This window comes from Oncorhynchus mykiss, chromosome 5, assembly GCF_013265735.2.
Source record: "Oncorhynchus mykiss isolate Arlee chromosome 5, USDA_OmykA_1.1, whole genome shotgun sequence".
NCBI lineage: Eukaryota > Metazoa > Chordata > Actinopteri > Salmoniformes > Salmonidae > Oncorhynchus > Oncorhynchus mykiss.
Genome location: NC_048569.1, coordinates 80,309,632 through 80,337,557, shown reverse-complemented (window position 1 = coordinate 80,337,557; position 27,926 = coordinate 80,309,632). Strand labels below are relative to the sequence as shown.

Below are 27,926 nucleotides of genomic sequence, written 5' to 3'. Positions count from 1 at the left end.
GGAGCCACCCGTCTGCCCAGCGCCGCCTGAGCCACCCGTCTGCCCAGCGCCGCCTGAGCCACCTGTCTGCCCAGCGCCGCCAGTGCCGCCAGTCTGCAAGGAGCCGCCAGTGCCGCCAGTCTGCAAGGGGCAGCCAGTGCCGCCAGTCTGCCAGGGGCCGCCAGTGCCGCCAGTCTGCCAGGGGCCGCCAGTGCCACCAGTCTGCCAGGGGCCGCCAGTGCTGCCAGTCTGCCAGGGGCCGCCAGTGCCGCCAGTCTGCCAGGGGCCGCCAGTGCCGCCAGGGGCCGGCAGTGCCGCCAGTCTGCCAGGGGCCGCCAGTGCCGCCAGTCTGCCAGGGGCCGCCAGTGCCGCCAGTCTGCCAGGGGCCGCCAGTGCCGCCAGTCTGCCAGGGGCCGCCAGTGCCGCCAGTCTGCCAGGGGCCGCCAGTCTGCCAGGTGCCGCCAGTCAGCCAGGTGCCGCCAGTCTGCCAGGGGCCGCCAGGGGCCGCCAGTCTGCCAGGGGCCGCCAGTCTGCCAGAGGCCGCCAGGGGCCGCCAGTCTGCCAGGGGCCGCCAGTCTGCCAGAGGCCGCCAGGGGCCGCCAGTGCCGCAAGTCAGACAGGGGCCGCCAGAGCCCCTCAGCCCAGAGGCGCCAGAGCCCCTCAGCCCAGAGGCGCCAGTTACACCGTTACAACCAACATTCAACCAGATATCAATGATTCAGTGTAAAATACATGTACTGTAAAATAAACCGTATTTAATTTACAACCAATAAAATAATACATGATGCAGGACACTCAGTTATAAGGGAATTAACTGGTTTAACTTCTCAAACAGAAACACACACATTTCCATTTTCTGTGGATCGCCCATGTTTACATTTTACTGAATGCCAGTCTGACCTTTGACCTGTAGATGACAATAAAGGTCTACTTTTGCTGCAGATCCACTTCTAAAGCTTAAACCTCTCTGGACAAGTAGCCAAAACATTTGTCCCTAGTGAGAGAGAGTATGTGTGTGTGTGGCAAAAAAGGGAATATTGCACTACACTTTTATGATACAGATACATTTTGCATTCGGTAGCATAGCACAGCTGTAGTTTTTTCAAATGCCAAATGTACATGTAGCATGCTTCTGCCTACAGATGCTTTTCTGAGTGACTTGTGTTGTGAGAGAACCAGAATTCAAACATAAACTCCTGGATTACATTTTATAATATTGTCAGCTCTTTTTAGTAACATATGGTAGCATACATGTTTCACACGGTGGCAAGTCAAGCTAGTTAGTTACATGCAACAACATTACATTATATGGTCAATGTTTGTGTGTATCCTCTTAGCTTTTACCTTTGACATCAGCAAGCGACGCACGGGCTGGTCCTGCAGACTCCCACGCCCATGGCCCAGGAGAAGGCTGGGGGCCATCTGCTCACTCACGTCCCAGCCATCTCCTTTGAGACCGACTCTACTGTGGAGTGCACCTCCAAGAGGACTCCGGAAGAGAGGGAACGGGTGAAGGTTAAACTGGCCAACATGGCCTTGATGGGAAGGATCAAAAGTCTTGGCTGTGAAATGCCCATTATGTGTGATTGTCGAATTGATCATTTTCCACTTTTGAAACAACAATGGGAAAGACAGGGTTTATAGCAAAGGTTGCTCAGATTGGGCTTTTGGAAAAATTGGGAGAATGAAAGTGCACTCCTGATTCAGAGAGAAAGATCCAGCTTAATCATCCATACCATTGTTTAAATTACAATAAAAAAAACATTCAAACTGTTCCTGAGTTTCGAAAGACAGAGAAAGGAAAACATCATTATCTTCAGTCTGTTCACACCTGTTCACACAAGTCCTACTGTCCACAATCTCAGGGTTCTTCAATACAAACACACCTGTTTCAGAAAACCTGATCACTTTCACATTCGAACAATGTTTGTAGGATACTTTTCAATAACTCAATAAATGTAAGTGTTGAAACCATACATAGCTGGTAACTTGAGCTCGGCAGAGTAGTTTTGACCTGTGTCCAGATACAGTCATTTATGTTGTCTAAAGGCAATTTGTCTCTTATAACAATGTTATTTTTCTGAATAATCTAATTTAATTGACTGGTAGGTAGTCACTAACTATTTGTAGCATGTGTTCCTCTGTTTATTGATATTTACATGGTGTGTATGTGTTAAGATGTTAAGTAATTAATGTTGATATTATCCAAAGGGTTTTTAACTGAAAAGTTAAATGTATTTAAAAAATGGCAGAATCAAATAGTATTGGAATAGTGACTTGTATTTTGCATCTAGAAGTGTAAGAATTTTAGAAGAATGCTATTTCATCAGTCAAATGTTGCACTGTTTGATAAGACAGGGTAAAGAAAACCTCCATTTTAATGAGTTTAGTTGTGAGTTTGACATTTTACCACAAGAAGTCACTATAATACTATACGTTATCAAACAGGGTTGTGCTGAAAATCAAATGAACCACAGCCAAATTAATTATTTGCAACTAAGAGTAAGATTAAAAAAGACATGTATAACTTACTTTCTTGATAAAATACATTCTAAAATGTCAATATATGTGATTTCTGAGTATGTAGTGCACATATCTTTTTAAGGCCCAAAGCAGACGTTTTTATATCAATATCAAATCATTTCTGGGTAACAATTAAGTACCTTACTGTAATAGATTACGATGAAAATGGTCAAAAATGTATTTTTTGCAAAAAAAACTTTCTCAAGCAATAATTTTGCTAGGACTGTCTGGGAGTGGTCAGTGTGGAGGGGAAATTAAAACTAGCTGTTATTGGCACTCTCTTTGTCGTTGGTCTATAAACCAATTTACACATGGTGATGTCGCCATGGAAAGCCAAAACTCTCGCCCATGCAAACCTGCTGATTAGAAGGTGCTGTATAGATGTGAGAAACTCTCTTTTCATGGCACTTCAATATCGAAGTGAATTTTTCGTAGCAGGTTAGGAAACTGAGGTTAAGGTTAGGAAAAGGGTTAGGGTTAGTGAAAATGCTCTCCAAACCTTCTACGAAAATTACTTTGCATTGAAGTGCTGTGAAAAGAATGTGTCCCTGCTCAGGTGTTGCATGCATCAACCAATGGTTGTGTGCCAAGTCATCCATTGTGTCATCGACTGACAGATTGCTATAACATATGATGTGGTTAGCTGACACACAAAATACCTATCCAGGCAGTGTAAGATCTGGCAAGTGTCAGCAAGGCCTGGGCAGAGGAACATGCTCCGTATTTTCAACCAGAACTATCAGGAAGCAACCCCGATCACATTTTTGTAAAACACATTTACAGTGTTAGTTTCATCAGCTGTTGTACAATATGAAATACAATTATTTTGACTTCACAGGGCCTTTAAATGTAGGCAAACAAGTTTTCGGCATTCAAACTAATCTACCCAGCCAGATTCAGCACCATGGACAGTGAAGATCAGAATACCTGCGATCTGACGATTAGAACAACAATGCTATTTTAAGTGATTTTCAAGACACCCAAAGTCAATTTAAATCCACAACTAAATCTGCAGGATAAAAAGCAATATAATCAAACATTCAAATAAGTAAACAGGCTATATTAAAGTGCACTAAACATAGAGACAGATTAACCATGGAGAACACGAAACATGATGACAGATTAACCAGGGAAGTGAATTTAACAGAGGTTAAAGCTAAAACAACAGAATCTGGGTACGTCTGTGTGAAGAGGTGTGGCTTTAGTGTGGATTTGAATAGTACACAAGTAGGCCTACGCTATTTTTGCACTGTAAAACTTTTTTTTTTTTAAGTGTTGTGTTTTCCCAGATTCATAGTGTTATGCAGGCCAGGCCTATCTAGGAAGGCTGGGCATAAATTGTTTGCTCACAGCATCACATGATGACGTGGGCAACATAAACACTTAAACTCTGTAGATTAAAGTTAATAGTAATCAAAACTAATTTCACCACGAAAGAAAGTGCAATCGAAATGAATGAAGAAGACAATGTAATTCTAGTGAGTTAATAAAATGACAAGGTGTTGCCTGTCAGCGTTGTAGACTACTGCCTCACAAGCCCGGGCTTTAGTGGCACTGGCATACGCGCTAGCCTCTGCACTGAAGGAGCCACCGAACGCGTCCGCGTTGCAGCTCTCACTTTCTCCCGCTACAGTATGTCCTACAATGACATATTTGGTGGGGATTGGCAGCCAACAATAGGATTGGATTGGGACTAAATCAAAGAATAAAACGACATTGAAATGAATATTATTAACAAATATTTCCCAGCAGATTTTGGGTTCAACCTAAGGCTGACTAGGACAGATCAATCAACTTGATCCGACACAGTAAGCCTACATGTCATACGTAAGTAAATCCACAAGAGAGACAATATTGCAAAGGCAGGACCATGTTCGATGGAAGGCGTAGGGGTAGGCAATCGAAAACGTTTGACGGGGAAATTTCTGTCAATATTAGCTAGTCCTACTGAGTGGGCAAGTAACCTTTCCCGCGCTCTTCCTAAAAATACTATTTGTGATGTCATAAAGGTCTAACGTTCCATGACGTAGCATGTAGCCCTAAATTACAGTCCCTGCTTGCAATATTGTCCTCACTCTCGACCTGAACTCAACTTGAATGTAACCAACACAGACAAGGACATGCTTTTTGCGATATAAAATAGCTTGAATGGATGAAGAAAGGGTAAGCTAAATTACTTCATGCAATATTGGGGGAAAGTAAAAAAGGGTGAAGCAATATAAGCGGATATTTCTTGTAAAAAGCTATAACATATTGTAAAGCAAATGTACCATTCTTTATAAAGTCACCAGCTTAGCGCTGATATGGCTGTAGCTCTATTTATGATGTCCTCTGCACAGATCTACTCTGACATTTACATATTATTACATATTGGAATGTCTGTCCTTCAGGTAGCACAGAGGGAGGATGGTGATCCTCAGAGGGAAGGAAAGGAAGTTGTTGTTGTAGAACCGGTGGCCACACCCAAAGAGGAGGCCAAGAAGGGAAGGAAGGTAAGATAGCAGTAGTGACAGAGCACATAATAGGCCTACTGGGTTACACTCTGTACCTGATAGCAGCCATACCATAGATATCTCAGATAACAACATACGTAGTAGCTGTTTTCAAAACGTGTTTTAAGAGCTGCTTTGACCTGGCCCATAGCCTATTCATAAATTGTCTCAGAATAGGAGTGCTTATCTAGGATCAGTTTTGCATTTGAGATCATAATGAATACAATTATTTGGGCAAGGTTGAGCCCACACCTTATCTGATGAACTTTATGTATACGGGCCCTGGTGTTACATGTCTGCCATCATTTGAGATCTAGAATCTGTTCTGTTCTATCCTAGGCAAAAAGTAAGAGGAGTGGCAAGAAGTCAAGGAAGCTGGACACTGACAATGATGCAGGTCAGAGATTTACCTCTGTAGTACTACATTGTTTCTCTATTCTGTCTGTGATGTGCAGGTTGTGCTATCCATTTTCAATGAAACTGTAGTCTACTGTAATCAGTAAGAAAGGTCACATAGATAGCTTTATTAAAATAGGCCTATTCTAAAACCCTTAACTTCTTGAATCTACTTGAGACGCACATGTCCCAAGTAGGCACCTGGAAATGCAAATGCGCTACGCTAAATGCTAAATGTACTCGTTAAAACTCAAACCTTGATCAAAATTCACAAGCAGGGTATTAAATTAAAGCTACACTCGTTGTGAACCTAGCCAGCAAGTCAGATTTTTAAAATGCTTTTCGGCGAAAGCATCAGAAGCTATTATCTGATAGCATGCACCCCCCAAAATGCCAGCTCGACACGTAAACAACAGATTTTGCGATAGACGGCGCTACCCAAAACGCAGAAATAAAATATAAAACATTCATTACCTTAGACGAGCTTCTTTCTTGGCACTCCTATATGCCCCATAAACATCACTATTGGGTCTTTTTTTCGTTTAAATCGGTCCATATATACCCAAAATAGCTTTGTATTGAAGTAGTGTCATTCAGAAAAATTCATCGTTTTTAAACGCTGCGTAATTTTTTAAAATTAAAAAAGTCGACGATAAACTTTCACAAAACACTTCGAAATCCTTTTGTAATCCAACTTTAGGTATTAGTAAACGTTTATAATCTATCAAAACGATTACAGGGCGATGTCTCTTCAATAGGTCCTCACTTCAAAAACAATGCAATCTGATCTCTCCTTGAACTGCATCCGGGTGAAGACTGGAAAACTTGGGGTCAGACAGATGGATTTTCCAACAATTAATTCGATTGAAAATTAGTACAATGGCGCCATCGTGCGGAATTTGTATGAAGTGCAGGCAAATTTCCATTAAATTCTGTTCTCCTTTAACAACTGGTGGAAGTGACTTATGGAAATTATTTTTTGCTTTCAGAGAGCAGTTTTTCTTGCGTTTTTCAATGAAACACACGCTCTGTTATAGTCACAGCCGTGATTTAACCAGTTTTATAAACTTCAGAGTGTTTTCTATCCACACATACTAATCATATGCATATACTATATTCCTGGCATGAGTAGCAGGACGCTGAAAAGTTGCGCGATTTTTAACAGAATTTTCAAAAAAGGTGGGGGTAGATTTAACAGGTTTTAAACAATGAAATCAGAGTATTAAGAGATAAAACGTCTGATTTCTCTTTAATTTTGGTTCTACTTCCTCTACGGCAATCACATCTTTAGTCTCCAGGAATAAACACCTGGATAGAGGATCTGTAATTGAGCTCCTGGAGAAGAAAGCTGTTCAGGCTGCATTCGGCCCAGGCAACAAGGATGAGATGGAATACTCCTACCCAATCCTCATCTCATTCCTGCGCAATCTTACTGATGAGTATGTTAAAAGTTTTTCTGTAATGTTCAACATTTATGAAATATTGTGCAGTGGGAACTAAACACTAACTAAAACACTTATTTTAAATTGTCTAGGCAGTGGCAAGTGATCTACAAAGGACTAAAAAACCCTGTAAGTTTCCCTACCTGCCTTTGACCTTTGATGTGTCAATGATCTGTTGAATTCAGAGATTAGCCATCAAGTCATATTCTGTTATTCATGTTCTCTGTCAGACTTCATCAAACTTTGAATTCAGTCACAGACAAGAATAACAATGTTGATCAAATGCATTCTGTTCGATCTAGAATACTTTACATCACAGTTCCATTGAAAAGACTGTTTTTGTTCTGTTTGTTCAAAACAGATGACGAAGGAACAGCTTGCCAAATTGTGCAAGACAATTGTAACCTTCATCGCACAGACCACCCTGCAGATCCTGCTGCCAGCCCTGGCCCGCGTACTTGGGGTAAAGGACTTTGCTGACGACGACACTGACTCACTCAAGAGGAGTGGCAGTGCAAGATCCTTTGCTGCCTTTGATCAGGAAAGACTGGAGCTCATCCAGGAAGTTAGATATCTCGCGAAGAAAATGTATAAGGGCGGCACAGGGGCTCAACATCTCAGGTCCCTAACACCCTCTTCTAAGAGGTATGTTCCCCTCAAGGTTTTCATGTATGGATTTCACCCAGATCATCTATCCCAGTGTTAGCTAATGCAATTTACTCTATCTGATGTAGTACAAAATGTAATGTATCAGCCTTTGAGCATATTCAAATGAATGAGCATGTAAAGCGATCAAAAGGACATGTAGATATTTAGAATACTAAAATTACAACGCTTGACCGATTTGCCAAGTTAAGACAGGAATTATCATGCTTTGCTTGTTCGTTTTAAAGTTCCCAGACCTCAGTGAAAGTCCTCCTGGGAATGACAGAGGACAGAATCATCAAAAGTGTCCAGGAGCAACTGTCTGATCATAATATCCTGTCCTCTTGCCCACCTGAGCTGACTGTTGGTCTTATCAAGGTGGTGGTCGAACAGCTTAACTCTGCCCTCTCTGCGACCATCAGCAGAGCTATTTCAGGGCGGTCCTCCCCTATTTCTTCTGGTACCCAGGCCGCTGAACAAATGGTCAACATGGTCCTGAAATGTTTTGATGATCACACCACCCCAGAGGACCAGAGCTCTACCTCTGTATTAGAGTCATGCATTCCACCTGCAACAGAAGAAGTGATGACTGTTATCGCAGAGATGGTGGGTGAATTGGAAAAAGAAGATCCGGAATTGGCTAAGGTTTTTCGAGAAGTGGCTGTGAAAGTTAAAATGTTGGCATCTGGCAGTGACCTTGTAGTGGAGCACCTGGATGTTGAAGACTCTCCTGTTCCAGAGGAGCTGAACATAATATGTACATCTTGCAAAGCAATGATGCAAAATCTTGGCACTCTGTTTAGTGTGAAGTTCAAGACCAAAGCCTCAAAGGCTGTGAGTGAAATTCTTGTGAGAAGGTTAATGAGCGATATCTCTGGTATGGTTCAACCTTCTCATTCGTTTAGTACCACTCCAAGCTTGATGAATGCATCTAGCCCATCTGACAGGATCCTTGATTCTGTGGCCACTGAGCTCATACAGACCAAAGTAGAATCTGAGGCATCACAAATAATTGATAACTTTGTTGAAGATGTCAAGGACATTGTGCAGTATGCTGAATTAGATCAGCCAACAAGCACCCAGAGAGATACCCAAGTGGGACACTGTACGACAAAGCGGAAACCCTTCCATGCAGCTCGTAGACTCTGCGAGAGACTTCAGGCAAAGCTGGAGACATTGTTCCTCAGAATGGGTGGAGCTCCAGTCCAAGGGGAAGAACTTATGGAAAAAGCTGACTCCAGTGCTGTGCTTCTGGAGCATACTGACTCCAGTGATCTGCCTGTTTCAATCCTGAGCTTGCCTTCCCCATGTAGGAGTGAATCCCCTATATCAGAACGTAGTTCATCTTCTTTATCTGATGGATGTGATTCAACTGACTCTGTAGGAGAGAAAACACCAGAGCAACCTGAAACCAGTAAGAGTGAGGCAATACTGCAAGTGGTCAACTCAACAGGACTTGGTTCTCTCCGTAAATGCCAAAGTGAGAACTCTCAACCATTACTGTCTCTCTGTGATTCCAACATGGTGCCCTGCACCAAAGAGGTCTTGTCCCAGATTGTGACCATGTATAGGTCAGAGGTGGCAGATTTGGAATGCACATCATCTGTTGCAGAGGGTTCCTCTTACAACTCCCTTGAAGTCTGTGGCTTTTTGGACAGTGTCATGTCTTATCTAGAAGACATGCCTGTGTCTGGTTCTTCATGGTTGGAAGGATTAAGAGATACTCCAGCCTCAGTCATTGAGAAACTCTCCAGTGAGGAGTTCCAGATGAACGCTACCAACGAAGTGCGAAAAATACTGATCAAATCAGTCAGTAGCTTTCCCAGCAAAGTCAGTTCCAGCCAGACAGATTCTCAGATGTTGCCAGCAAAATCAACAATTTCCTTAAGGCATACAGATATAACTGCTTTTGAAATCGTTGGATCAATTACAAATGACATGAAGAGCCTTTTCCCACCCACAGAGTCTTCTACTACTCTATGGCAGGCAGACTCTATGCTTCAACAGAGTGATGAGAAAACCTCAGAGTACACTGAGGCCACACCCAAAGGCTCACAGTCTGGTTTGGAAGTATCTGAGAAGAAGATCTGGACAACTGCAAATACTATTTACCACAATGTGAAGACAAAGATGAGGAATTATTTTACATGGCAAAATCAAGTCAAAGCAACAACGGCTCAAGCCAAAAAGACCCTCAGCCATATTCTGGTTTCAATTCAGAAAGAGCTGTCAAAATCTGACCAAACGGTGACTGCGCTTTCACAAATAGAGAATGTGGTTGGAATGATGCTGAAGGATGTTGAAAGGGTAAGCAGTGAATGTGGTGAGGAACTGATCTATCAAGCGCCACAGCGTTCTTCCTCCTCGTTGTCATCCTCATCTGCCAGATCAAAGAAGTCAGAGTGGGAATTTTCACTCCCTGGCACTCCCATCTCTTCTGATTTACCAGAGAGTATTACTCAGCCCATTGTGAGATGCTCAGTCATCGACATGGGCAAATCTACTAAGCCAAAAACATTGGTGTGTGATGCCAGGGAAAGCATGTCTGCAATAGTGGATACCATCATAAAGGAGGTACATCCAGAGGAAGAAGGGGAGGTTGCATTCCACCCTGATCTAACAGCTGCAATAGCAAGACTGGAGGAGCTCATATCTCAGGGTAGGATTGGTGCTCTCTCACGTGATCTTACTCACAAAGTCAACCGCATCATTTCTGAGAGCAACTTGACCCCTCTGGTTCTGACAGTGGCGGCTGGAAAGAGTGCATCCGATACAGTCCTTACTGAGCTGAAGAGGAATGACAAGACGGTGGGGAAGCCCACAGCTTACAAGCTGGTTCAGCTTTTTGCAGAGGAGTCTGTGAAGCGCCTCTTGCTTCCTAGCCTTGTGCCCTCTACAGCTTCAATGAGTTTGGCTCAGGGAGTTAGTGTGCCGGCTAGCGTATCTGAAGATAGGATTTCATGTTCTTTTTCTACATCAGCATTTAGTGACACAGTCAGCCTGTTTACCAAAGTAATGGTAAGCCAGGTCATGGACTCTGTGGTTTCTGATGCACAAAGCAGAGGGTCATCTCCAACCGGAACTGTAACTGATATAGGCAGTCTACTGAGTGGTAAGTCCTACCCTCTGCCATCTTTCTCCGCCATCAGCATGACAACAAGTGGGACCTCCAATGCTGCACAAGGCTTTGAGGCCAACATAGATGCTGAGGAAAGTTGTTTCGGTGTACCTCAGAGCATTGTTTGTGATCAGAATTCAACCAGCCCGGATGTTGCCTCGCTTTCAACCCCATCCACTGACAACTTAGTCGGTGATGATGACTTCACCGGCCTCATCAGCATGTTAGTGGTGAGACTTCTGTCAAAAATCCAAACCCAAACTGATCTGTACCCAACTGACGTCACACGCACGTCACAAGACCTGATTCCAAAAGTTATAGCTGCCTTCTGTGCATGGTCAGGCTGCTCTGAGACCCAAGCTTATCCCAAGAACCTGAAGAGTCACAAAGTATACAGCACCGTCTACAAACATCTGTTGAAGGAGTTTGGCTCAGAGAAAATACTCCAACTGGCCGTGTCGACTCAGGACTCCACTTTCAATAGGATTCTTGTGAAGTCATTGAGCAAGGAGCTTCTCCACAGTTGTAACGAGGCATCAAGAGCAGCCTCAAGAACATCTTTCGAAGCCACCAGGCCAGAAGCTCTTCTCATGGCTGAAGATGTGAAGGCTACCAGAGGGAAGCTGTCTTTCCTACAAAGGCTTGCCAGACTGAAATTCAACTTAAAGGTACATCACACTTATTTAAGTTAACAATTGTGTCAATGTGAGTAAACAATGTTATTTAGAGAAAATGTAAAACCATCCATTAATTCCAAAACCATTTATAAATCTTGTTGTGCTGGTGTGTAAGATGTGATCGTTATTACCGTGAGATTGTTCTGCTGTGACAGTTGTTTTGACATGTTTTTGTTTTAGCCATTCATGATGGGAAACAAGAAGAATTCCCGCCATTCTGAATCCAAAGACCAGACTACTGCTGAAGAGATCATGTGTAAGTCCATACAGCAGGACATTTACTGTTTGAGATATTGGTGTACAAAGCTGCTATTGCAAAAATATTAAACCCTATATACAGTACATTATATATTATCGATAGTAATCTCTTATGTAAAATTATTTATAGTTTCCAAATCTCAAGATTCTGGTTCTCATTTATTTGTGAAAGTAATAATGAGTTGAAACTAAGAATACAATATACCATCATTTCTAAATGAAAGTGCATGTCAACTCTCTCTCTTCTGTCGCCCAACATAGTGGCACATCCTGCCACGTTTGGACTCCCAGAGGGTCTTCCCTCCACCTCTCAACAGGAGAAGCCTCGCAAACGTCCCCTTCTAATCAGGATGTTTTCCACCATCTCCATAGGCCTATCCAAGCCATTCAAACGGTTTTCAAAGCAAGCTTAATACAACAATTTCCTTTAATACAGTAATATTTGCATTGAATTGATGGCCTTTGTCTTCTTTTGTGTTGCCCTGTTAACACATTTGATTAGAAAATATATAGTATATTTAGTTTAGTTTATTATGCAGTCATAGTCACGGTGTAGGCTAAACAAAGTAATGTTGTCCTGAATAATGTATAGAACATGCACCCTCCCACCCCCCCACCCACACACACACACACAGTGTGATTCATTCAACACACACACATAGTACTTCAGTTATGTCCCACAACCAACATTCGACCAGATATCAATGATTCAGTGTAAAATACATGTACTGTAAAATAAACCGTATTTAATTTACAACCAATAAAATAATACATGATGCAGGACACTCAGTTATAAGGGAATTAACTGGTTTAACTTCTCAAACAGAAACACACACATTTCCATTTTCTGTGGATCGCCCATGTTTACATTTTACTGAATGCCAGTCTGATCTTTGACCTGTAGATGGCAGTAAAGGTCTACTTTTGCTGCAGATCCTCTTCTAAAGCTCAAACCTCTCTGGACAAGGAGCCAAAACATTTGACCCTAGTGAGAGAGTGTGTGTGTGTGTGTGTGTGTGTGTGTGGCAAGAAAAGGGAATATTGCACTACACTTTTATGATACAGATACATTTTGCATTCGGTAGCATAGCACAGCTGTAGTTTTTTCAAATGCCAAATGTACATGTAGCATGCTTCTGCCTACAGATGCTTTTCTGAGTGACTTGTGTTGTGAGAGAACCAGAATTCAAACATAAACTTCTGGATTACATTTTATAATATTGTCAGCTCTTTTTAGTAACATATGGTAGCATACATGTTTCACACAGTGGCAAGTCAGGCTAGTTAGTTACATGTAACAACATTACATTATATGGTCAATGTTTGTGTGTATCCTCTTAGCTTTTACCTTCGACATCAACAAGCGACGCACGGGCTGGTCCTGCAGACTCCCACGCCCATGGCCCAGGAGAAGGCTGGGGGCCACCTGCTCACTCACGTCCCAGCCATCTCCTTTGAGACCGACTCTACTGTGGAGTGCACCTCCAAGAGGACTCCGGAAGAGAGGGAACGGGTGAAGGTTAAACTGGCCAACATGGCCTTGATGGGAAGGATCAAAAGTCTTGGCTGTGAAATGCCCATTATGTGTGATTATCGAATTGATCATTTTCCACTTTTGAAACAACAATGGGAAAGACAGGGTTTATAGCAAAGGTTGCTCAGATTGGGCTTTTGGAAAAATTGGGAGAATGAAAGTGCACTCCTGATTCAGAGAGAAAGATCCAGCTTAATCATCCATACCATTGTTTAAATTACAATAAAAAAACATTCAAACTGTTCCTGAGTTTCGAAAGACAGAGAAAGGAAAACATCATTATCTTCAGTCTGTTCACACCTGTTCACACAAGTCCTACTGTCCACAATCTCAGGGTTCTTCAATACAAACACACCTGTTTCAGAAAACCTGATCACTTTCACATTCGAACAATGTTTGTAGGATACTTTTCAATAACTCAATAAATGTAAGTGTTGAAACCATACATAGCTGGTAACTTGAGCTCGGCAGAGTAGTTTTGACCTGTGTCCAGATGCAGTCATTTATGTTGTCTAAAGGCAATTTGTCTCTTTTAACAATGTTATTTTTCTGAATAATCTAATTTAATTGACTGGTAGGTAGTCACTAACTATTTGTAGCATGTGTTCCTCTGTTTATTGATATTTACATGGTGTGTATGTGTTAAGATGTTAAGTAATTAATGTTGATATTATCCAAAGGGTTTTTAACTGAAAAGTTAAATGTATTTCAAAAATGGCAGAATCAAACAGTATTGGAATAGTGACTTGTATTTTGCATCTAGAAGTGTAAGAATTTTAGAAGAATGCTATTTCATCAGTCAAATGTTGCACTGTTTGATAAGACAGGGTAAAGAAAACCTCCATTTTAATGAGTTTAGTTGTGAGTTTGACATTTTACCACAAGAAGTCACTATAATACTATACGTTATCAAACAGGGTTGTGCTGAAAATCAAATGAACCACAGCCAAATTAATTATTTGCAACTAAGAGTAAGATTAAAAAAGACATGTATAACTTACTTTCTTGATAAAATACATTCTAAAATGTCAATATATGTGATTTCTGAGTATGTAGTGCACATATATTTTTAAGGCCCAAAGCAGACGTTTTTATATCAATATCAAATCATTTCTGGGTAACAATTAAGTACCTTACTGTAATAGATTACGATGAAAATGGTCAAAAATGTATTTTTTGCAAAAAAAACTTTCTCAAGCAATAATTTTGCTAGGACTGTCTGGGAGTGGTCAGTGTGGAGGGGAAATTAAAACTAGCTGTTATTGGCACTCTCTTTGTCGTTGGTCTATAAACCAATTTACACATGGTGATGTCGCCATGGAAAGCCAAAACTCTCGCCCATGCAAACCTGCTGATTAGAAGGTGCTGTATAGATGTGAGAAACTCTCTTTTCATGGCACTTCAATATCGAAGTGAATTTTTCGTAGCAGGTTAGGAAACTGAGGTTAAGGTTAGGAAAAGGGTTAGGGTTAGTGAAAATGCTCTCCAAACCTTCTACGAAAATTACTTTGCATTGAAGTGCTGTGAAAAGAATGTGTCCCTGCTCAGGTGTTGCATGCATCAACCAATGGTTGTGTGCCAAGTCATCCATTGTGTCATCGACTGACAGATTGCTATAACATATGATGTGGTTAGCTGATACACAAAATACCTATCCAGGCAGTGTAAGATCTGGCAAGTGTCAGCAAGGCCTGGGCAGAGGAACATGCTCCGTATTTTCAACCAGAACTATCAGGAAGCAACCCCGATCACATTTTTGTAAAACACATTTACAGTGTTAGTTTCATCAGCTGTTGTACAATATGAAATCAAATTATTTTGACTTCACAGGGCCTTTAAATGTAGGCAAACAAGTTTTCAGCATTCAAACTAATCTACCCAGCCAGATTCAGCACCATGGACAGTGAAGATCAGAATACCTGCGATCTGACGATTAGAACAACAGTGCTATTTTTTATTTTTTTTTTCAATTGAAAGTTTTATTAAGTTTTCTTGTTTTTCAATCAACCAACAAAACACATTCCACATTCACAGGCTTTAAAAAAAGAAAAAGTCAAAAAATAATAATACATATGAAAAAATAAAAATACAATTAAAATGAATGATAAAGTCAAATAAAAGCATTTATTTTCCTTGGTGCACACGTACTCAAAAACGAAATTAAAATAAAAACACACAAAAAAACATTTAACACTTGCAGCAGCACTATCAAGGTTCTTATCAGCTATTTCAAGCATTCGCTGAGACGACGGGCCAATAATTCGTTTTTAGGTTTTACAGTACCTTACACAACATGTATCTGCGCATTTCCCTAGTCACCCCGTTCACTCTGTCCAGTTTGAAATATAGTTGAATAGTGAAGACCAGAGTCTATCAAACTTGGGCTGTCTCTTGTGGAGGTCATAAGTGAGCTTTTCAAGAGGAAGAAAGTCAACAATCTGGTCAATCCACATTTTAAATGTAGGAGGGGTATTTGAGGCCCACAATAGAAGAATACATTTCTTAGCAAAGTATGTAATAGTCATAAGCAAATTTTCTCTGTCAGGATCAAGAACAAAGTCCTGCTGGGCATTAAGAAGATAGATACACGGGGTCATATCAAACTGTACCTCTAGTATTTTCTGTGCAGCAGTATGTAGATTGCCAGAATCTGGCAATCTCCCTGCAGCTCCAAAATACATGCATATAGGTTCCACTTTCAGAGGTACATCTTTTACAGTTAGGAGACATATATGTTTTCATTCTATGGAGTCTCAAAGGAGTATAATAAAATTTGTACAAAAATTTGTAATTAGATTCTTTCATTTTTACACTGGTAGAGGAGCAGTATACCCTGTCGCAAACCTCCGCCCATAACTCATCACTGATAGTCAGACCAAGGTCCTTTTCGCAGATTATTTTCAAAGGAGTAAAGGAGGAGCTTCCTTTCTCAGAAAGGAGTCTATAGATGTAAGATATTTTGCCTTTAATGGATTGTGCTGTGACAAGAAGGGTTTCAACTTCATTCAACTGAGTTCTAAACCTCCTCTCGGAGGTAAATGAGGAAATTACATGTCTAATTTGGAAGATATTTGAAAAAATGGGATCTTGGCACATCGAATTCACTGCAGAGCTCTTGAAAGGATTTCAGTGTAGTGGTTTTCTGATGAAATAGGTCTGAAAAGGTCCTGATTCCTAGAGTATGCCAAAGATTAAAGTTGGCCTCCCTCAGGGCTTTTGGCAAGTCTGGGTTGCCCACTATAGGCGAGTGAGAACATATTTGGGAGGAAATGCCCAGGTATTTCTTACAGTCCCTCCACGCTAGTAGGGTGCTGTAAATCACAAAGGTTTTGGCTATGTTGCCCACTTCACTAAAGTTATTAATGAATATAATTGAGCTTAAGGGCAATGAACCACAGGATTGGGCTTCTATCTGAATCCACGTTGACTCTTGTCTGTTTGTGATCCATGTTAGCATGTTGCGGATTTGGGCAGACCAGTAGTACAATTGAAGGGAGGGAAGGGCAAGACCACCCTTAGATTCAGGTTTCGATAGAGTGGAAAACTTGATCCTAGGTTTTTTATTGCCCCATATAAATTTGGTGATGCTTTGGTTAGTTGTTTTGAAAAAGGAACCTACTGGGAGATAGCATGGGAGCATCTGAAATAAGTAGTTCAGTCTAGGGAGGACGTTCATACGGATTACATTAATTCTTCCTACTAAGCTAATTGGGAGGGAGATCCAGGTTTGGAGATCGTTCTTGATTCGGTCCAGGAGTGAAAGATAATTTTCCTTAAAAAGGCTATTCAGATCTGGTGTTATGAAGATCCCGAGGTATTGAAACCCCTGTGTTTTCCATTGGAAAGGACAAAGTGTCTTCATAGAGCTGGTGAGTGTAATATTGAGAGGGCAGGCAGTGGATTTGTTAAAATTGATCTTATAACCTGAAAACTTGCCATACTGAGCAATTGTGTCTAAAATGAGAGGGAGGGATTTCTCAGGGTTGGATATGTAGAGCAAGACATCATCCGCGTAAAGCGAAATCTTGTGCTGCAGGCCGCCTGCAGAAACACCCATAATACTTGGATTGCTCCTTATCAGCTCTGCCAGAGGCTCCGCCCCCAACAAGTAGAGCAGCGGGGACAGCGAGCACCCTTGTCTTGTGCCCCGTTCCAGAGGGAATCTGTCAGAGTTCAGTCCATTAGTAGTCACCATGGCATTTGGATGAGAGTATAGTGATTTGATCCATTTAATACAATTTGGGCCCATATTGAACTTTTCTAAGAATGAAAACAGAAAGTTCCACTCCATCCTGTCAAACGCCTTCTCAGCATCCAGTGAAGCCAGTAGGACAGGGGTCTTCTGTGCGTTTACTTGATCAATAATATCAAAAAGACGGCGAATGTTATCAGAAGAGTATCTGTCTCTAATAAATACAGTTTGGTCCGCTTTTATTATTTTGGGAAGAAGAGTGTTAAGTCTTTTGGCGAGCAATTTGGTAATTATTTTATAGTCGAAATCCAACAAGCTTATGGGCCGGAAGGACGAGCAGGATAGGGGGTCCTTGTCTTTTTTTAGCAACACTGTAATGCGAGCTGTGTGCATTGAGTCTGAGAGAACTCAGTTTTTGCAAAAATCCTCCAGCATTGGCATGAAGATAGGGCTGAGCTGGGGCCAAAAAGCTTTGTAGAACTCTCTGGGGAATCCATCTGGGCCTGGGGACTTATTAGGTGGCATGGAGGTAATTGCCTCCAGGATCTCCTCAGGAGTGAAGGGGGAGTTGAGATCTTCTTGGTCGGTCTCTGATAGATTAGGTAGCGAGATTCCCTTTAGGAAAGAGTGGAGTTCTGCCTCCGTGTGTTCTCTCTCAGAGGTTTATAGTTTGCAGTAAAAATCATGAAAAGTTAAATGGATCTTTTTTGGGTCATATGTGACCTCGTCCTCTGCTGTTCGGATAGCCATGATTGTACGCTCTGACTGCTCCTTTTTTAATTGGTAAGCAAGCAATCTACTGGGCCTATTGCTATACTCATGGTATTTCTGTTTAGTAAAGAAAACTTTTTTTTTTTTATCTCCCGAGTGTAGTCCAAATTCAGTTTGGCTTTGGATGCTTTAAGATGACTCCAGGAGGTGCTGTCTAGGGATTGTTTATGTATTTTTTCACAGCATTCCAGCTCCCTCTCAAGATCTAGCCTGTGTGCTTCCATTGCTTTTTTCTTAGAGGAAGCATATGCAATTAGATGACCTCTTAGTGTGGCTTTAGCAGCGTCCCACATTGTGGCCGGAGAAACAGGAGAATCTTTATTGTCTTGTGTGTAGTTGTCTATCCATGTAGTTACCAATTTATGGGACGCTTCGTTTGATAGTATTGCGGTGTTGAATTTCCAGCTCTTTGACCTCGGGATGTTTCTGCAGAGGTCAAAGCGGAGGTGGACAAAGGCGTGATCTGAAAGTGCTATGGGTCCGATTGTACAAGTGGCTGAATTTATGAAACTCTTTGGGAGAAAAATGTAATCTATACGGGAGTAGGTGTTATGGACATTAGAGTAGTATGTATAGTCCATAGATGAGCTATTAGTCTCTCTCCAGATATCTATCAGTCCCATCTCTTTAGTAAGAGAGTTCAACATCTTTGCAGATCTAGGATTTGTGGTGGGGACTTGAGATGATTTGTCTAGGGTTGGGTTAAGGGTACAATTAAAATCTCCGGCCACCACGCCAAAGGAGACACAATGCTCATTGAACAGGGTTATAATTTTTGACATGAAGGCAGGAGTATCTGTGTTAGGGGCGTATATGTTTAATATAGTAATTGTTAATTAGTAATTGGTTGACCATATAGTGACCCAGTTATCAAAATAAATCTCCCCTCGGGATCAGATATGTTTTTGTCAATTATGAATGGAACATTTTTATGGATAAGTATGGCTGTGCCTCTACTGTTTGATTTGAAAGATGAGAAATACACCTATACAAGCTCTGCGGAGTTTGGCATGTTCAGCATCACAGAAGTGTGTCTCTTGTAATAGCAATGTCTGCTTTTTCCTTTTTTAGAGCACATAGTATCTTTTTCGTTTTATTGCATGCCCTAGACCATGGCAGTTCCATGTCAATAGATTCAAGGTACTAGTCATCGTCATCGAGCATTAATCGAACTTTAGTGCAAGTCATCGCTGGGTAAAAATGGTTAGTAATTACAGCTGCGTTCACATAAAAGGAAAATAAATGGTGTACATAAAATAATAATCTCTGAACACCCCAGCCGAGTTCCCAAACAACTCGACACATCCCGTTGGATCTATTACCCCCCCGCTCCGTCTCAATTCTGTGTTCCGAATAAAACAAAAACCGGGAACAGTTAGCAACGCACAACGTCTCCCCACCAAAGAAATGCCTCATCCTCTCCACCCCGCATTGAGTAAATAACATAGTTGCCCTCGTCCAGACCACAGTAAAAGAGGGGAGAAAAATAAAAATCAATAGCCAAGCCTACATATACCTCCCCAGAGGGACATAGGGAACCCCAAGTAATAATAGCAACAACAACAAAAAAACAGGGAAATAAAAGTAGGCTGAAACATTAGTAGGCCTAGGTTAGACTATAAAGCCCATCACTCTCAGTTAAAGGAAAATAAATATAAATTGGACGGCTATAATGACCTTTAGGGGGTGGGTCTCTGGATATCGGCTATATGTCGTCTTACCTCCTTTAGTAATGGCATTAATCGCATTTAGTCATTGGTCTGTTTCTCATTGGCCAGGATTGTCTTTCAAAAAACGTTTTGCCTCTTCGGGAGTTTTGAAGTGTCGCAAGGCTCCTTGGTGAAGAATCCTGAGCTCGTTTGGGTATTTGAATCCCCTGAAGATGCCTCGGTCAATGGAGTATTTCTTCACTTCGTCAAATTCTCGGCGCATTCCAGCTGACAGGTCCTGGTGTAAAGCGAGTTTGGCGTTTCCCACTGTGATGGTGTTGTTTTTCGCCGCCTGTAGGACTCGTTCCTTGTCGGTGAATCTCAGGAAACGTATGGTGATTGGGCGCGGTGGTTGTCTGGCTGCTGGTGGGGGCCTCAGTGCTCGGTGAGCTCTCTCGAGTTCTATGGGCCTGTCGGTGGACATGTGGAGCCACTCGGGAAGTTTGTCTTGCAGGTAGCGGATCAGTGGCATTTTTCCCTCTTCTTTTTCGCCCAGATTGAATAGAACACAATTATTCCTTCGCCCCCTGTTTTCCAGGTCCTCTGTTTTCTCTTCCAGATGCTCGATTTTCTTTTTAGCATATGCTATTGTTTCCATGGCATCTGTCAATAAGTTTTCCATGGATAGGATTCGCCCCTCTGCCTCAACCATAAACGCGGGGCGCCTGGACATCGTGTTGTTGATGTCAGGCAAAGCGTTTTCCAGGATTGTCACCTTGCCCCCTATCGCACTGAGCTGAGAGTTAATGGCATCTAATTTAGTGTTTAGTTCTGTACGTTGGGATCTCAACTCAGAAAGGATGTCTTCGATAGAGTGCGAGGTTGGCATTCGTTGTGCCTCGTGGGGGAGCGGGTTCTCTTGCTCCTGGCTAATGGTGGAGGTAAGATTAGGAATTGGAAACTACTTGTGCGGAGCTCTTAGTTCATGCGGCCATCTCGTCCAAGGGTCACGTGATCCCCAACAGTGCTATTTTAAGTGATTTTCAAGACACCCAAAGTCAATTTAAATACACAACAAAATATGCAGGATAAAAAGCAACATAATCAAACATTCAAATAAGTAAACAGGCTATATTAAAGTGCACTAAACATAGAGACAGATTAACCATGGAGAACACGAAACATGATGACAGATTAACCAGGGAAGTGAATTTAACAGAGGTTAAAGCTAAAACAACAGAATCTGGGTACGTCTGTGTGAAGAGGTGTGGCTTTAGTGTTGATTTGAATAGTACACAAGTAGGCCTACGCTATTTTTGCACTGTAAAACTTTTTTTTAAGTGTTATGTTTTCCCAGATTCATAGTGTTATGCAGGCCAGGCCTATCTAGGAAGGCTGGGCATAAATTGTTTGCTCACAGCATCACATGATGACGTGGGCAACATAAACACTTAAACTCTGTAGATTAAAGTTAATAGTAATCAAAACTAATTTCACCACGAAAGAAAGTGCAATCGAAATGAATGAAGAAGACAATGTAATTCTAGTGAGTTAATAAAATGACAAGGTGTTGCCTGTCAGCGTTGTAGACTACTGCCTCACAAGCCCGGGCTTTAGTGGCACTGGCATACGCGCTTGCCTCTGCACTGAAGGAGCCACCGAACGCGTCCGCGTTGCAGCTCTCACTTTCTCCCGCTACAGTATGTCCTACAATGACATATTTGGTGGGGATTGGCAGCCAACAATAGGATTGGATTGGGACTAAATCAAAGAATAAAACGACATTGAAATGAATATTATTAACAAATATTTCCCAGCAGATTTTGGGTTCAACCTAAGGCTGACTAGGACAGATCAATCAACTTGATCCGACACAGTAAGCCTACATGTCATACGTAAGTAAATCCACAAGAGAGACAATATTGCAAAGGCAGGACCATGTTCGATGGAAGGCGTAGGGGTAGGCAATCGAAAACGTTTGACGGGGAAATTTCTGTCAATATTAGCTAGTCCTACTGAGTGGGCAAGTAACCTTTCCCGCGCTCTTCCTAAAAATACTATTTGTGATGTCATAAAGGTCTAACGTTCCATGACGTAGCATGTAGCCCTAAATTACAGTCCCTGCTTGCAATATTGTCCTCACTCTCGACCTGAACTCAACTTGAATGTAACCAACACAGACAAGGACATGCTTTTTGCGATATAAAATAGCTTGAATGGATGAAGAAAGGGTAAGCTAAATTACTTCATGCAATATTGGGGGAAAGTAAAAAAGGGTAAAGCAATATAAGCGGATATTTCTTGTAAAAAGCTATAACATATTGTAAAGCTAATGTACCATTCTTTATAAAGTCACCAGCTTAGCGCTGATATGGCTGTAGCTCTATTTATGATGTCCTCTGCACAGATCTACTCTGACATTGACATATTATTACTTATTGGAATGTCTGTCCTTCAGGTAGCACAGAGGGAGGATGGTGATCCTCAGAGGGAAGGAAAGGAAGTTGTTGAGGAAGAACCGGTGGCCACACCCAAAGAGGAGGCCAAGAAGGGAAGGAAGGTAAGATAGCAGTAGTGACAGAGCACATAATAGGCCTACTGGGTTACACTCTGTACCTGATAGCAGCCATACCATAGATATCTCAGATAACAACATACGTAGTAGCTGTTTTCAAAACGTGTTTTAAGAGCTGCTTTGACCTGGCCCATAGCCTATTCATAAATTGTCTCAGAGTAGGAGTGCTTATCTAGGATCAGTTTTGCATTTGAGATCATAATGAATACAATTATTTGGGCAAGGTTGAGCCCACACCTTATCTGATGAACTTTATGTATACGGGCCCTGGTGTTACATGTCTGCCATCATTTGAGATCTAGAATCTGTTCTGTTCTATCCTAGGCAAAAAGTAAGAGGAGTGGCAAGAAGTCAAGGAAGCTGGACACTGACAATGATGCAGGTCAGAGATTTACCTCTGTAGTACTACATTGTTTCTCTATTCTGTCTGTGATGTGCAGGTTGTGCTATCCATTTTCAATGAAACTGTAGTCTACTGTAATCAGTAAGAAAGGTCACATAGATAGCTTTATTAAAATAGGCCTATTCTAAAACCCTTAAACAATGAAATCAGAGTATTAAGAGATAAAACGTCTGATTTCTCTTTAATTTTGTTTCTACTTCCTCTACGGCAATCACATCTTTAGTCTCCAGGAATAAACACCTGGATAGAGGATCTGTAATTGAGCTCCTGGAGAAGAAAGCTGTTCAGGCTGCATTCGGCCCAGGCAACAAGGATGAGATGGAATACTCCTACCCAATCCTCATCTCATTCCTGCGCAATCTTACTGATGAGTATGTTAAAAGTTTTTCTGTAATGTTCAACATTTATGAAATATTGTGCAGTGGGAACTAAACACTAACTAAAACACTTATTTTAAATTGTCTAGGCAGTGGCAAGTGATCTACAAAGGACTAAAAAACCCTGTAAGTTTCCCTACCTGCCTTTGACCTTTGATGTGTCAATGATCTGTTGAATTCAGAGATTAGCCATCAAGTCATATTCTGTTATTCATGTTCTCTGTCAGACTTCATCAAACTTTGAATTCAGTCACAGACAAGAATAACAATGTTGATCAAATGCATTCTGTTCGATCTAGAATACTTTACATCACAGTTCCATTGAAAATACTGTTTTTGTTCTGTTTGTTCAAAACAGATGACGAAGGAACAGCTTGCCAAATTGTGCAAGACAATTGTAACCTTCATCGCACAGACCACCCTGAAGATCCTGCTGCCAGCCCTGGCCCGCGTACTTGGGGTAAAGGACTTTGCTGACGACGACACTGACTCACCCAAGAGGGGTGGCAGTGCAAGATCCTTTGCTGCCTTTGATCAGGAAAGACTGGAGCTCATCCAGGAAGTTAGATATCTGGCGAAGAAAATGTATAAGGGCGGCACAGGGGCTCAACATCTCAGGTCCCTAACACCCTCTTCTAAGAGGTATGTTCCCCTCAAGGTTTTCATGTATGGATTTCAGCAAGATCATCTATCCCAGTGTTAGCTAATGCAATTTACTCTATCTGATGTAGTACAAAATGTAATGTATCAGCCTTTGAGCATATTCAAATTAATGAGCATGTAAAGCGATCAAAAGGACATGTAGATATTTAGAATACTAAAATTACAACGCTTGACCGATTTGCCAAGTTAAGACAGGAATTATCATGCTTTGCTTGTTCGTTTTAAAGTTCCCAGACCTCAGTGAAAGTCCTCCTGGGAATGACAGAGGACAGAATCATCAAAAGTGTCCAGGAGCAACTGTCTGATCATAATATCCTGTCCTCCTGCCCACCTGAGCTGACTGTTGGTCTTATCAAGGTGGTGGTCGAACAGCTTAACTCTGCTCTCTCTGCGACCATCAGCAGAGCCATTTCAGGGCGGTCCTCCCCTATTTCTTCTGGTACTAAGGCCGCTGAACAAATGGTCAACATGGTCCAGAAATGTTTTGATGATCACACCACCCCAGAGGACCAGAGCTCTACCTCTGTATTAGAGTCATGCATTCCACCTGCAACAGAAGAAGTGATGACTGTTATCGCAGAGATGGTGGGTGAATTGGAAAAAGAAGATCCGGAATTGGCTAAGGTTTTTCGAGAAGTGGCTGTGAAAGTTAAAATGTTGGCATCTGGCAGTGACCTTGTAGTGGAGCACCTGGATGTTGAAGACTCTCCTGTTCCAGAGGAGCTGAACATAATATGTACATCTTGCAAAGCAATGATGCAAAATCTTGGCACTCTGTTTAGTGTGAAGTTCAAGACCAAAGCCTCAAAGGCTGTGAGTGAAATTCTTGTGAGAAGGTTAATGAGCGATATCTCTGGTATGGTTCAACCTTCTCATTCGTTTAGTACCACTCCAAGCTTGATGAATGCATCTAGCCCATCTGACAGGATCCTTGATTCTGCGGCCACTGAGCTCATACTGACCAAAGTAGAATCTGAGGCATCACAAATAATTGATAACTTTGTTGAAGATGTCAAGGACATTGTGCAGTATGCTGAATTAGATCAGCCAACAAGCACCCAGAGAGATACCCAAGTGGGACACTGTACGACAAAGCGGAAACCCTTCCATGCAGCTCGTAGACTCTGCGAGAGACTTCAGGCAAAGCTGGAGACATTGTACCTCAGAATGGGTGGAGCTCCAGTCCAAGGGGAAGAACTTATGGAAAAAGCTGACTCCAGTGCTGTGCTTCTGGAGCATACTGACTCCAGTGATCTGCCTGTTTCAATCCTGAGCTTGCCTTCCCCATGTAGGAGTGAATCCCCTATATCAGAACGTAGTTCATCTTCTTTATCTGATGGATGTGATTCAACTGACTCTGTAGGAGAGAAAACACCAGAGCAACCTGAAACCAGTAAGAGTGAGGCAATACTGCAAGTGGTCAACTCAACAGGACTTGGTTCTCTCCGTAAATGCCAAAGTGAGAACTCTCTACCATTACTGTCTCTCTGTGATTCCAACATGGTGCCCTGCACCAAAGAGGTCTTGTCCCAGATTGTGACCATGTATAGGTCAGAGGTGGCAGATTTGGAATGCACATCATCTGTTGCAGAGGGTTCCTCTTACAACTCCCTTGAAGTCTGTGGCTTTTTGGACAGTGTCATGTCTTATCTAGAAGACATGCCTGTGTCTGGTTCTTCATGGTTGGAAGGATTAAGAGATACTCCAGCCTCAGTCATTGAGAAACTCTCCAGTGAGGAGTTCCAGATGAACGCTACCAACGAAGTGCGAAAAATACTGATCAAATCAGTCAGTAGCTTTCCCAGCAAAGTCAGTTCCAGCCAGACAGATTCTCAGATGTTGCCAGCAAAATCAACAATTTCCTTAAGGCATACAGATATAACTGCTTTTGAAATCGTTGGATCAATTACAAATGACATGAAGAGCCTTTTCCCACCCACAGAGTCTTCTACTACTCTATGGCAGGCAGACTCTATGCTTCAACAGAGTGATGAGAAAACCTCAGAGTACACTGAGGCCACACCCAAAGGCTCACAGTCTGGTTTGGAAGTATCTGAGAAGAAGATCTGGACAACTGCAAAGACTATTTACCACAATGTGAAGACAAAGATGAGGAATTATTTTACATGGCAAAATCAAGTCAAAGCAACAACGGCTCAAGCCAAAAAGACCCTCAGCCATATTCTGGTTATAATTCAGAAAGAGCTGTCAAAATCTGACCAAACGGTGACTGCGCTTTCACAAATAGAGCATGTGGTTGGAATGATGCTGAAGGATGTTGAAAGGGTAAGCAGTGAATGTGGTGAGGAACTGATCTATCAAGCGCCACAGCGTTCTTCCTCCTCGTTGTCATCCTCATCTGCCAGATCAAAGAAGTCAGAGTGGGAATTTTCACTCCCTGGCACTCCCATCTCTTCTGATTTACCAGAGAGTATTACTCAGCCCATTGTGAGATGCTCAGTCATCGACATGGGCAAATCTACTAAGCCAAAAACATTGGTGTGTGATGCCAGGGAAAGCATGTCTGCAATAGTGGATACCATCATAAAGGAGGTACATCCAGAGGAAGAAGGGGAGGTTGCATTCCACCCTGATCTAACAGCTGCAATAGCAAGACTGGAGGAGCTCATATCTCAGGGTAGGATTGGTGCTCTCTCACGTGATCTTACTCACCAAGTCAACCGCATCATTTCTGAGAGCAACTTGACCCCTCTGGTTCTGACAGTGGCGGCTGGAAAGAGTGCATCCGATACAGTCCTTACTGAGCTGAAGAGGAATGACAAGACGGTGGGGAAGCCCACAGCTTACAAGCTGGTTCAGCTTTTTGCAGAGGAGTCTGTGAAGCGCCTCTTGCTTCCTAGCCTTGTGCCCTCTACAGCTTCAATGAGTTTGGCTCAGGGAGTTAGTGTGCCGGCTAGCGTATCTGAAGATAGGATTTCATGTTCTTTTTCTACATCAGCATTTAGTGACACAGTCAGCCTGTTTACCAAAGTAATGGTAAGCCAGGTCATGGACTCTGTGGTTTCTGATGCACAAGGCAGAGGGTCATCTCCAACCGGAACTGTAACTGATATAGGCAGTCTACTGAGTGGTAAGTCCTACCATCTGCCATCTTTCTCCGCCATCAGCATGACAACAAGTGGGACCTCCAATGCTGCACAAGGCTTTGAGGCCAACATAGATGCTGAGGAAAGGGATACCATCAGTTGTTTCGGTGTACCTCAGAGCATTGTTTGTGATCAGAATTCAACCAGCCCGGATGTTGCCTCGCTTTCAACCCCATCCACTGTTAACTTAGTCGGTGATGATGACTTCACCGGCCTCATCAGCATGTTAGTGGTGAGACTTCTGTCAAAAATCCAAACCCAAACTGATCTGTACCCAACTGACGTCACACGCACGTCACAAGACCTGATTCCAAAAGTTATAGCTGCCTTCTGTGCATGGTCAGGCTGCTCTGAGACCCAAGCTTATCCCAAGAACCTGAAGAGTCACAAAGTATACAGCACCGTCTACAAACATCTGTTGAAGGAGTTTGGCTCAGAGAAAATACTCCAACTGGCCGTGTCGACTCAGGACTCCACTTTCAATAGGATTCTTGTGAAGTCATTGAGCAAGGAGCTTCTCCACAGTTGTAACGAGGCATCAAGAGCAGCCTCAAGAACATCTTTCGAAGCCACCAGGCCAGAAGCTCTTCTCATGGCTGAAGATGTGAAGGCTACCAGAGGGAAGCTGTCTTTCCTACAAAGGCTTGCCAGACTGAAATTCAACTTAAAGGTACATCACACTTATTTAAGTTAACAATTGTGTCAATGTGAGTAAACAATGTTATTTAGAGAAAATGTAAAACCATCCATTAATTCCAAAACCATTTATAAATCTTGTTGTGCTGGTGTATAAGATGTAATCGTTATTACCGTGAGATTGTTCTGCTGTGACAGTTGTTTTGACATGTTTTTGTTTTAGCCATTCATGATGGGAAACAAGAAGAATTCCCGCCATTCTGAATCCAAAGACCAGACTACTGCTGAAGAGATCATGTGTAAGTCCATACAGCAGGACATTTACTGTTTGAGATATTGGTGTACAAAGCTGCTATTGCAAAAATATTAAACCCTATATACAGTACATTATATATTATCGATAGTAATCTCTTATGTACAATTATTTATAGTTTCCAAATCTCAAGATTCTGGTTCTCATTTATTTGTGAAAGTAATAATGAGTTGAAA

General features: G+C 42.1%; 2 protein-coding genes across 2 annotated transcripts in view; both read left to right on the top strand.

Moving 5' to 3' along the window:
- LOC118964725 overlaps positions 1–23,734 on the top strand; it is a 66,480-nt gene extending 42,746 nt beyond the window's left edge. The window contains exons 2-5 of the mRNA XM_036979065.1: positions 5,334–5,391; positions 6,682–6,829; positions 6,925–6,961; positions 23,390–23,734. Of these exons, the coding sequence (XP_036834960.1) occupies positions 5,334–5,391; positions 6,682–6,829; positions 6,925–6,961; positions 23,390–23,734 (588 nt within the window). The remainder of the gene's footprint in view (positions 1–5,333; positions 5,392–6,681; positions 6,830–6,924; positions 6,962–23,389) is intronic.
- On the top strand, positions 10,618–14,096 carry LOC118964659. The gene is made up of 4 exons (XM_036978513.1): positions 10,618–11,263; positions 11,453–11,528; positions 11,792–11,924; positions 12,872–14,096. Exons 1-4 carry the CDS (start codon positions 10,628–10,630, stop codon positions 13,176–13,178), a joined length of 1,152 nt encoding a protein of 383 aa, XP_036834408.1. The 5' UTR covers positions 10,618–10,627; the 3' UTR covers positions 13,179–14,096.
- Positions 23,735–27,926: the final 4,192 nt, after the last annotated feature.

What these genes read in the sequence shown, in the direction of transcription:
- LOC118964659 (XM_036978513.1), top strand. Translation starts at nt 10,628, where the DNA reads ATGACAACAAGTGGGACCTCCAATGCTGCACAAGGCTTTGAGGCCAAC. An exon ending in GACTGAAATTCAACTTAAAG is followed by an intron (nt 11,264 to 11,452) that starts GTACATCACACT and finishes TTTTTGTTTTAG; the next exon opens with CCATTCATGATGGGAAACAA. An exon ending in CTATCCAAGCCATTCAAACG is followed by an intron (nt 11,925 to 12,871) that starts GTTTTCAAAGCA and finishes GTATCCTCTTAG; the next exon opens with CTTTTACCTTCGACATCAAC.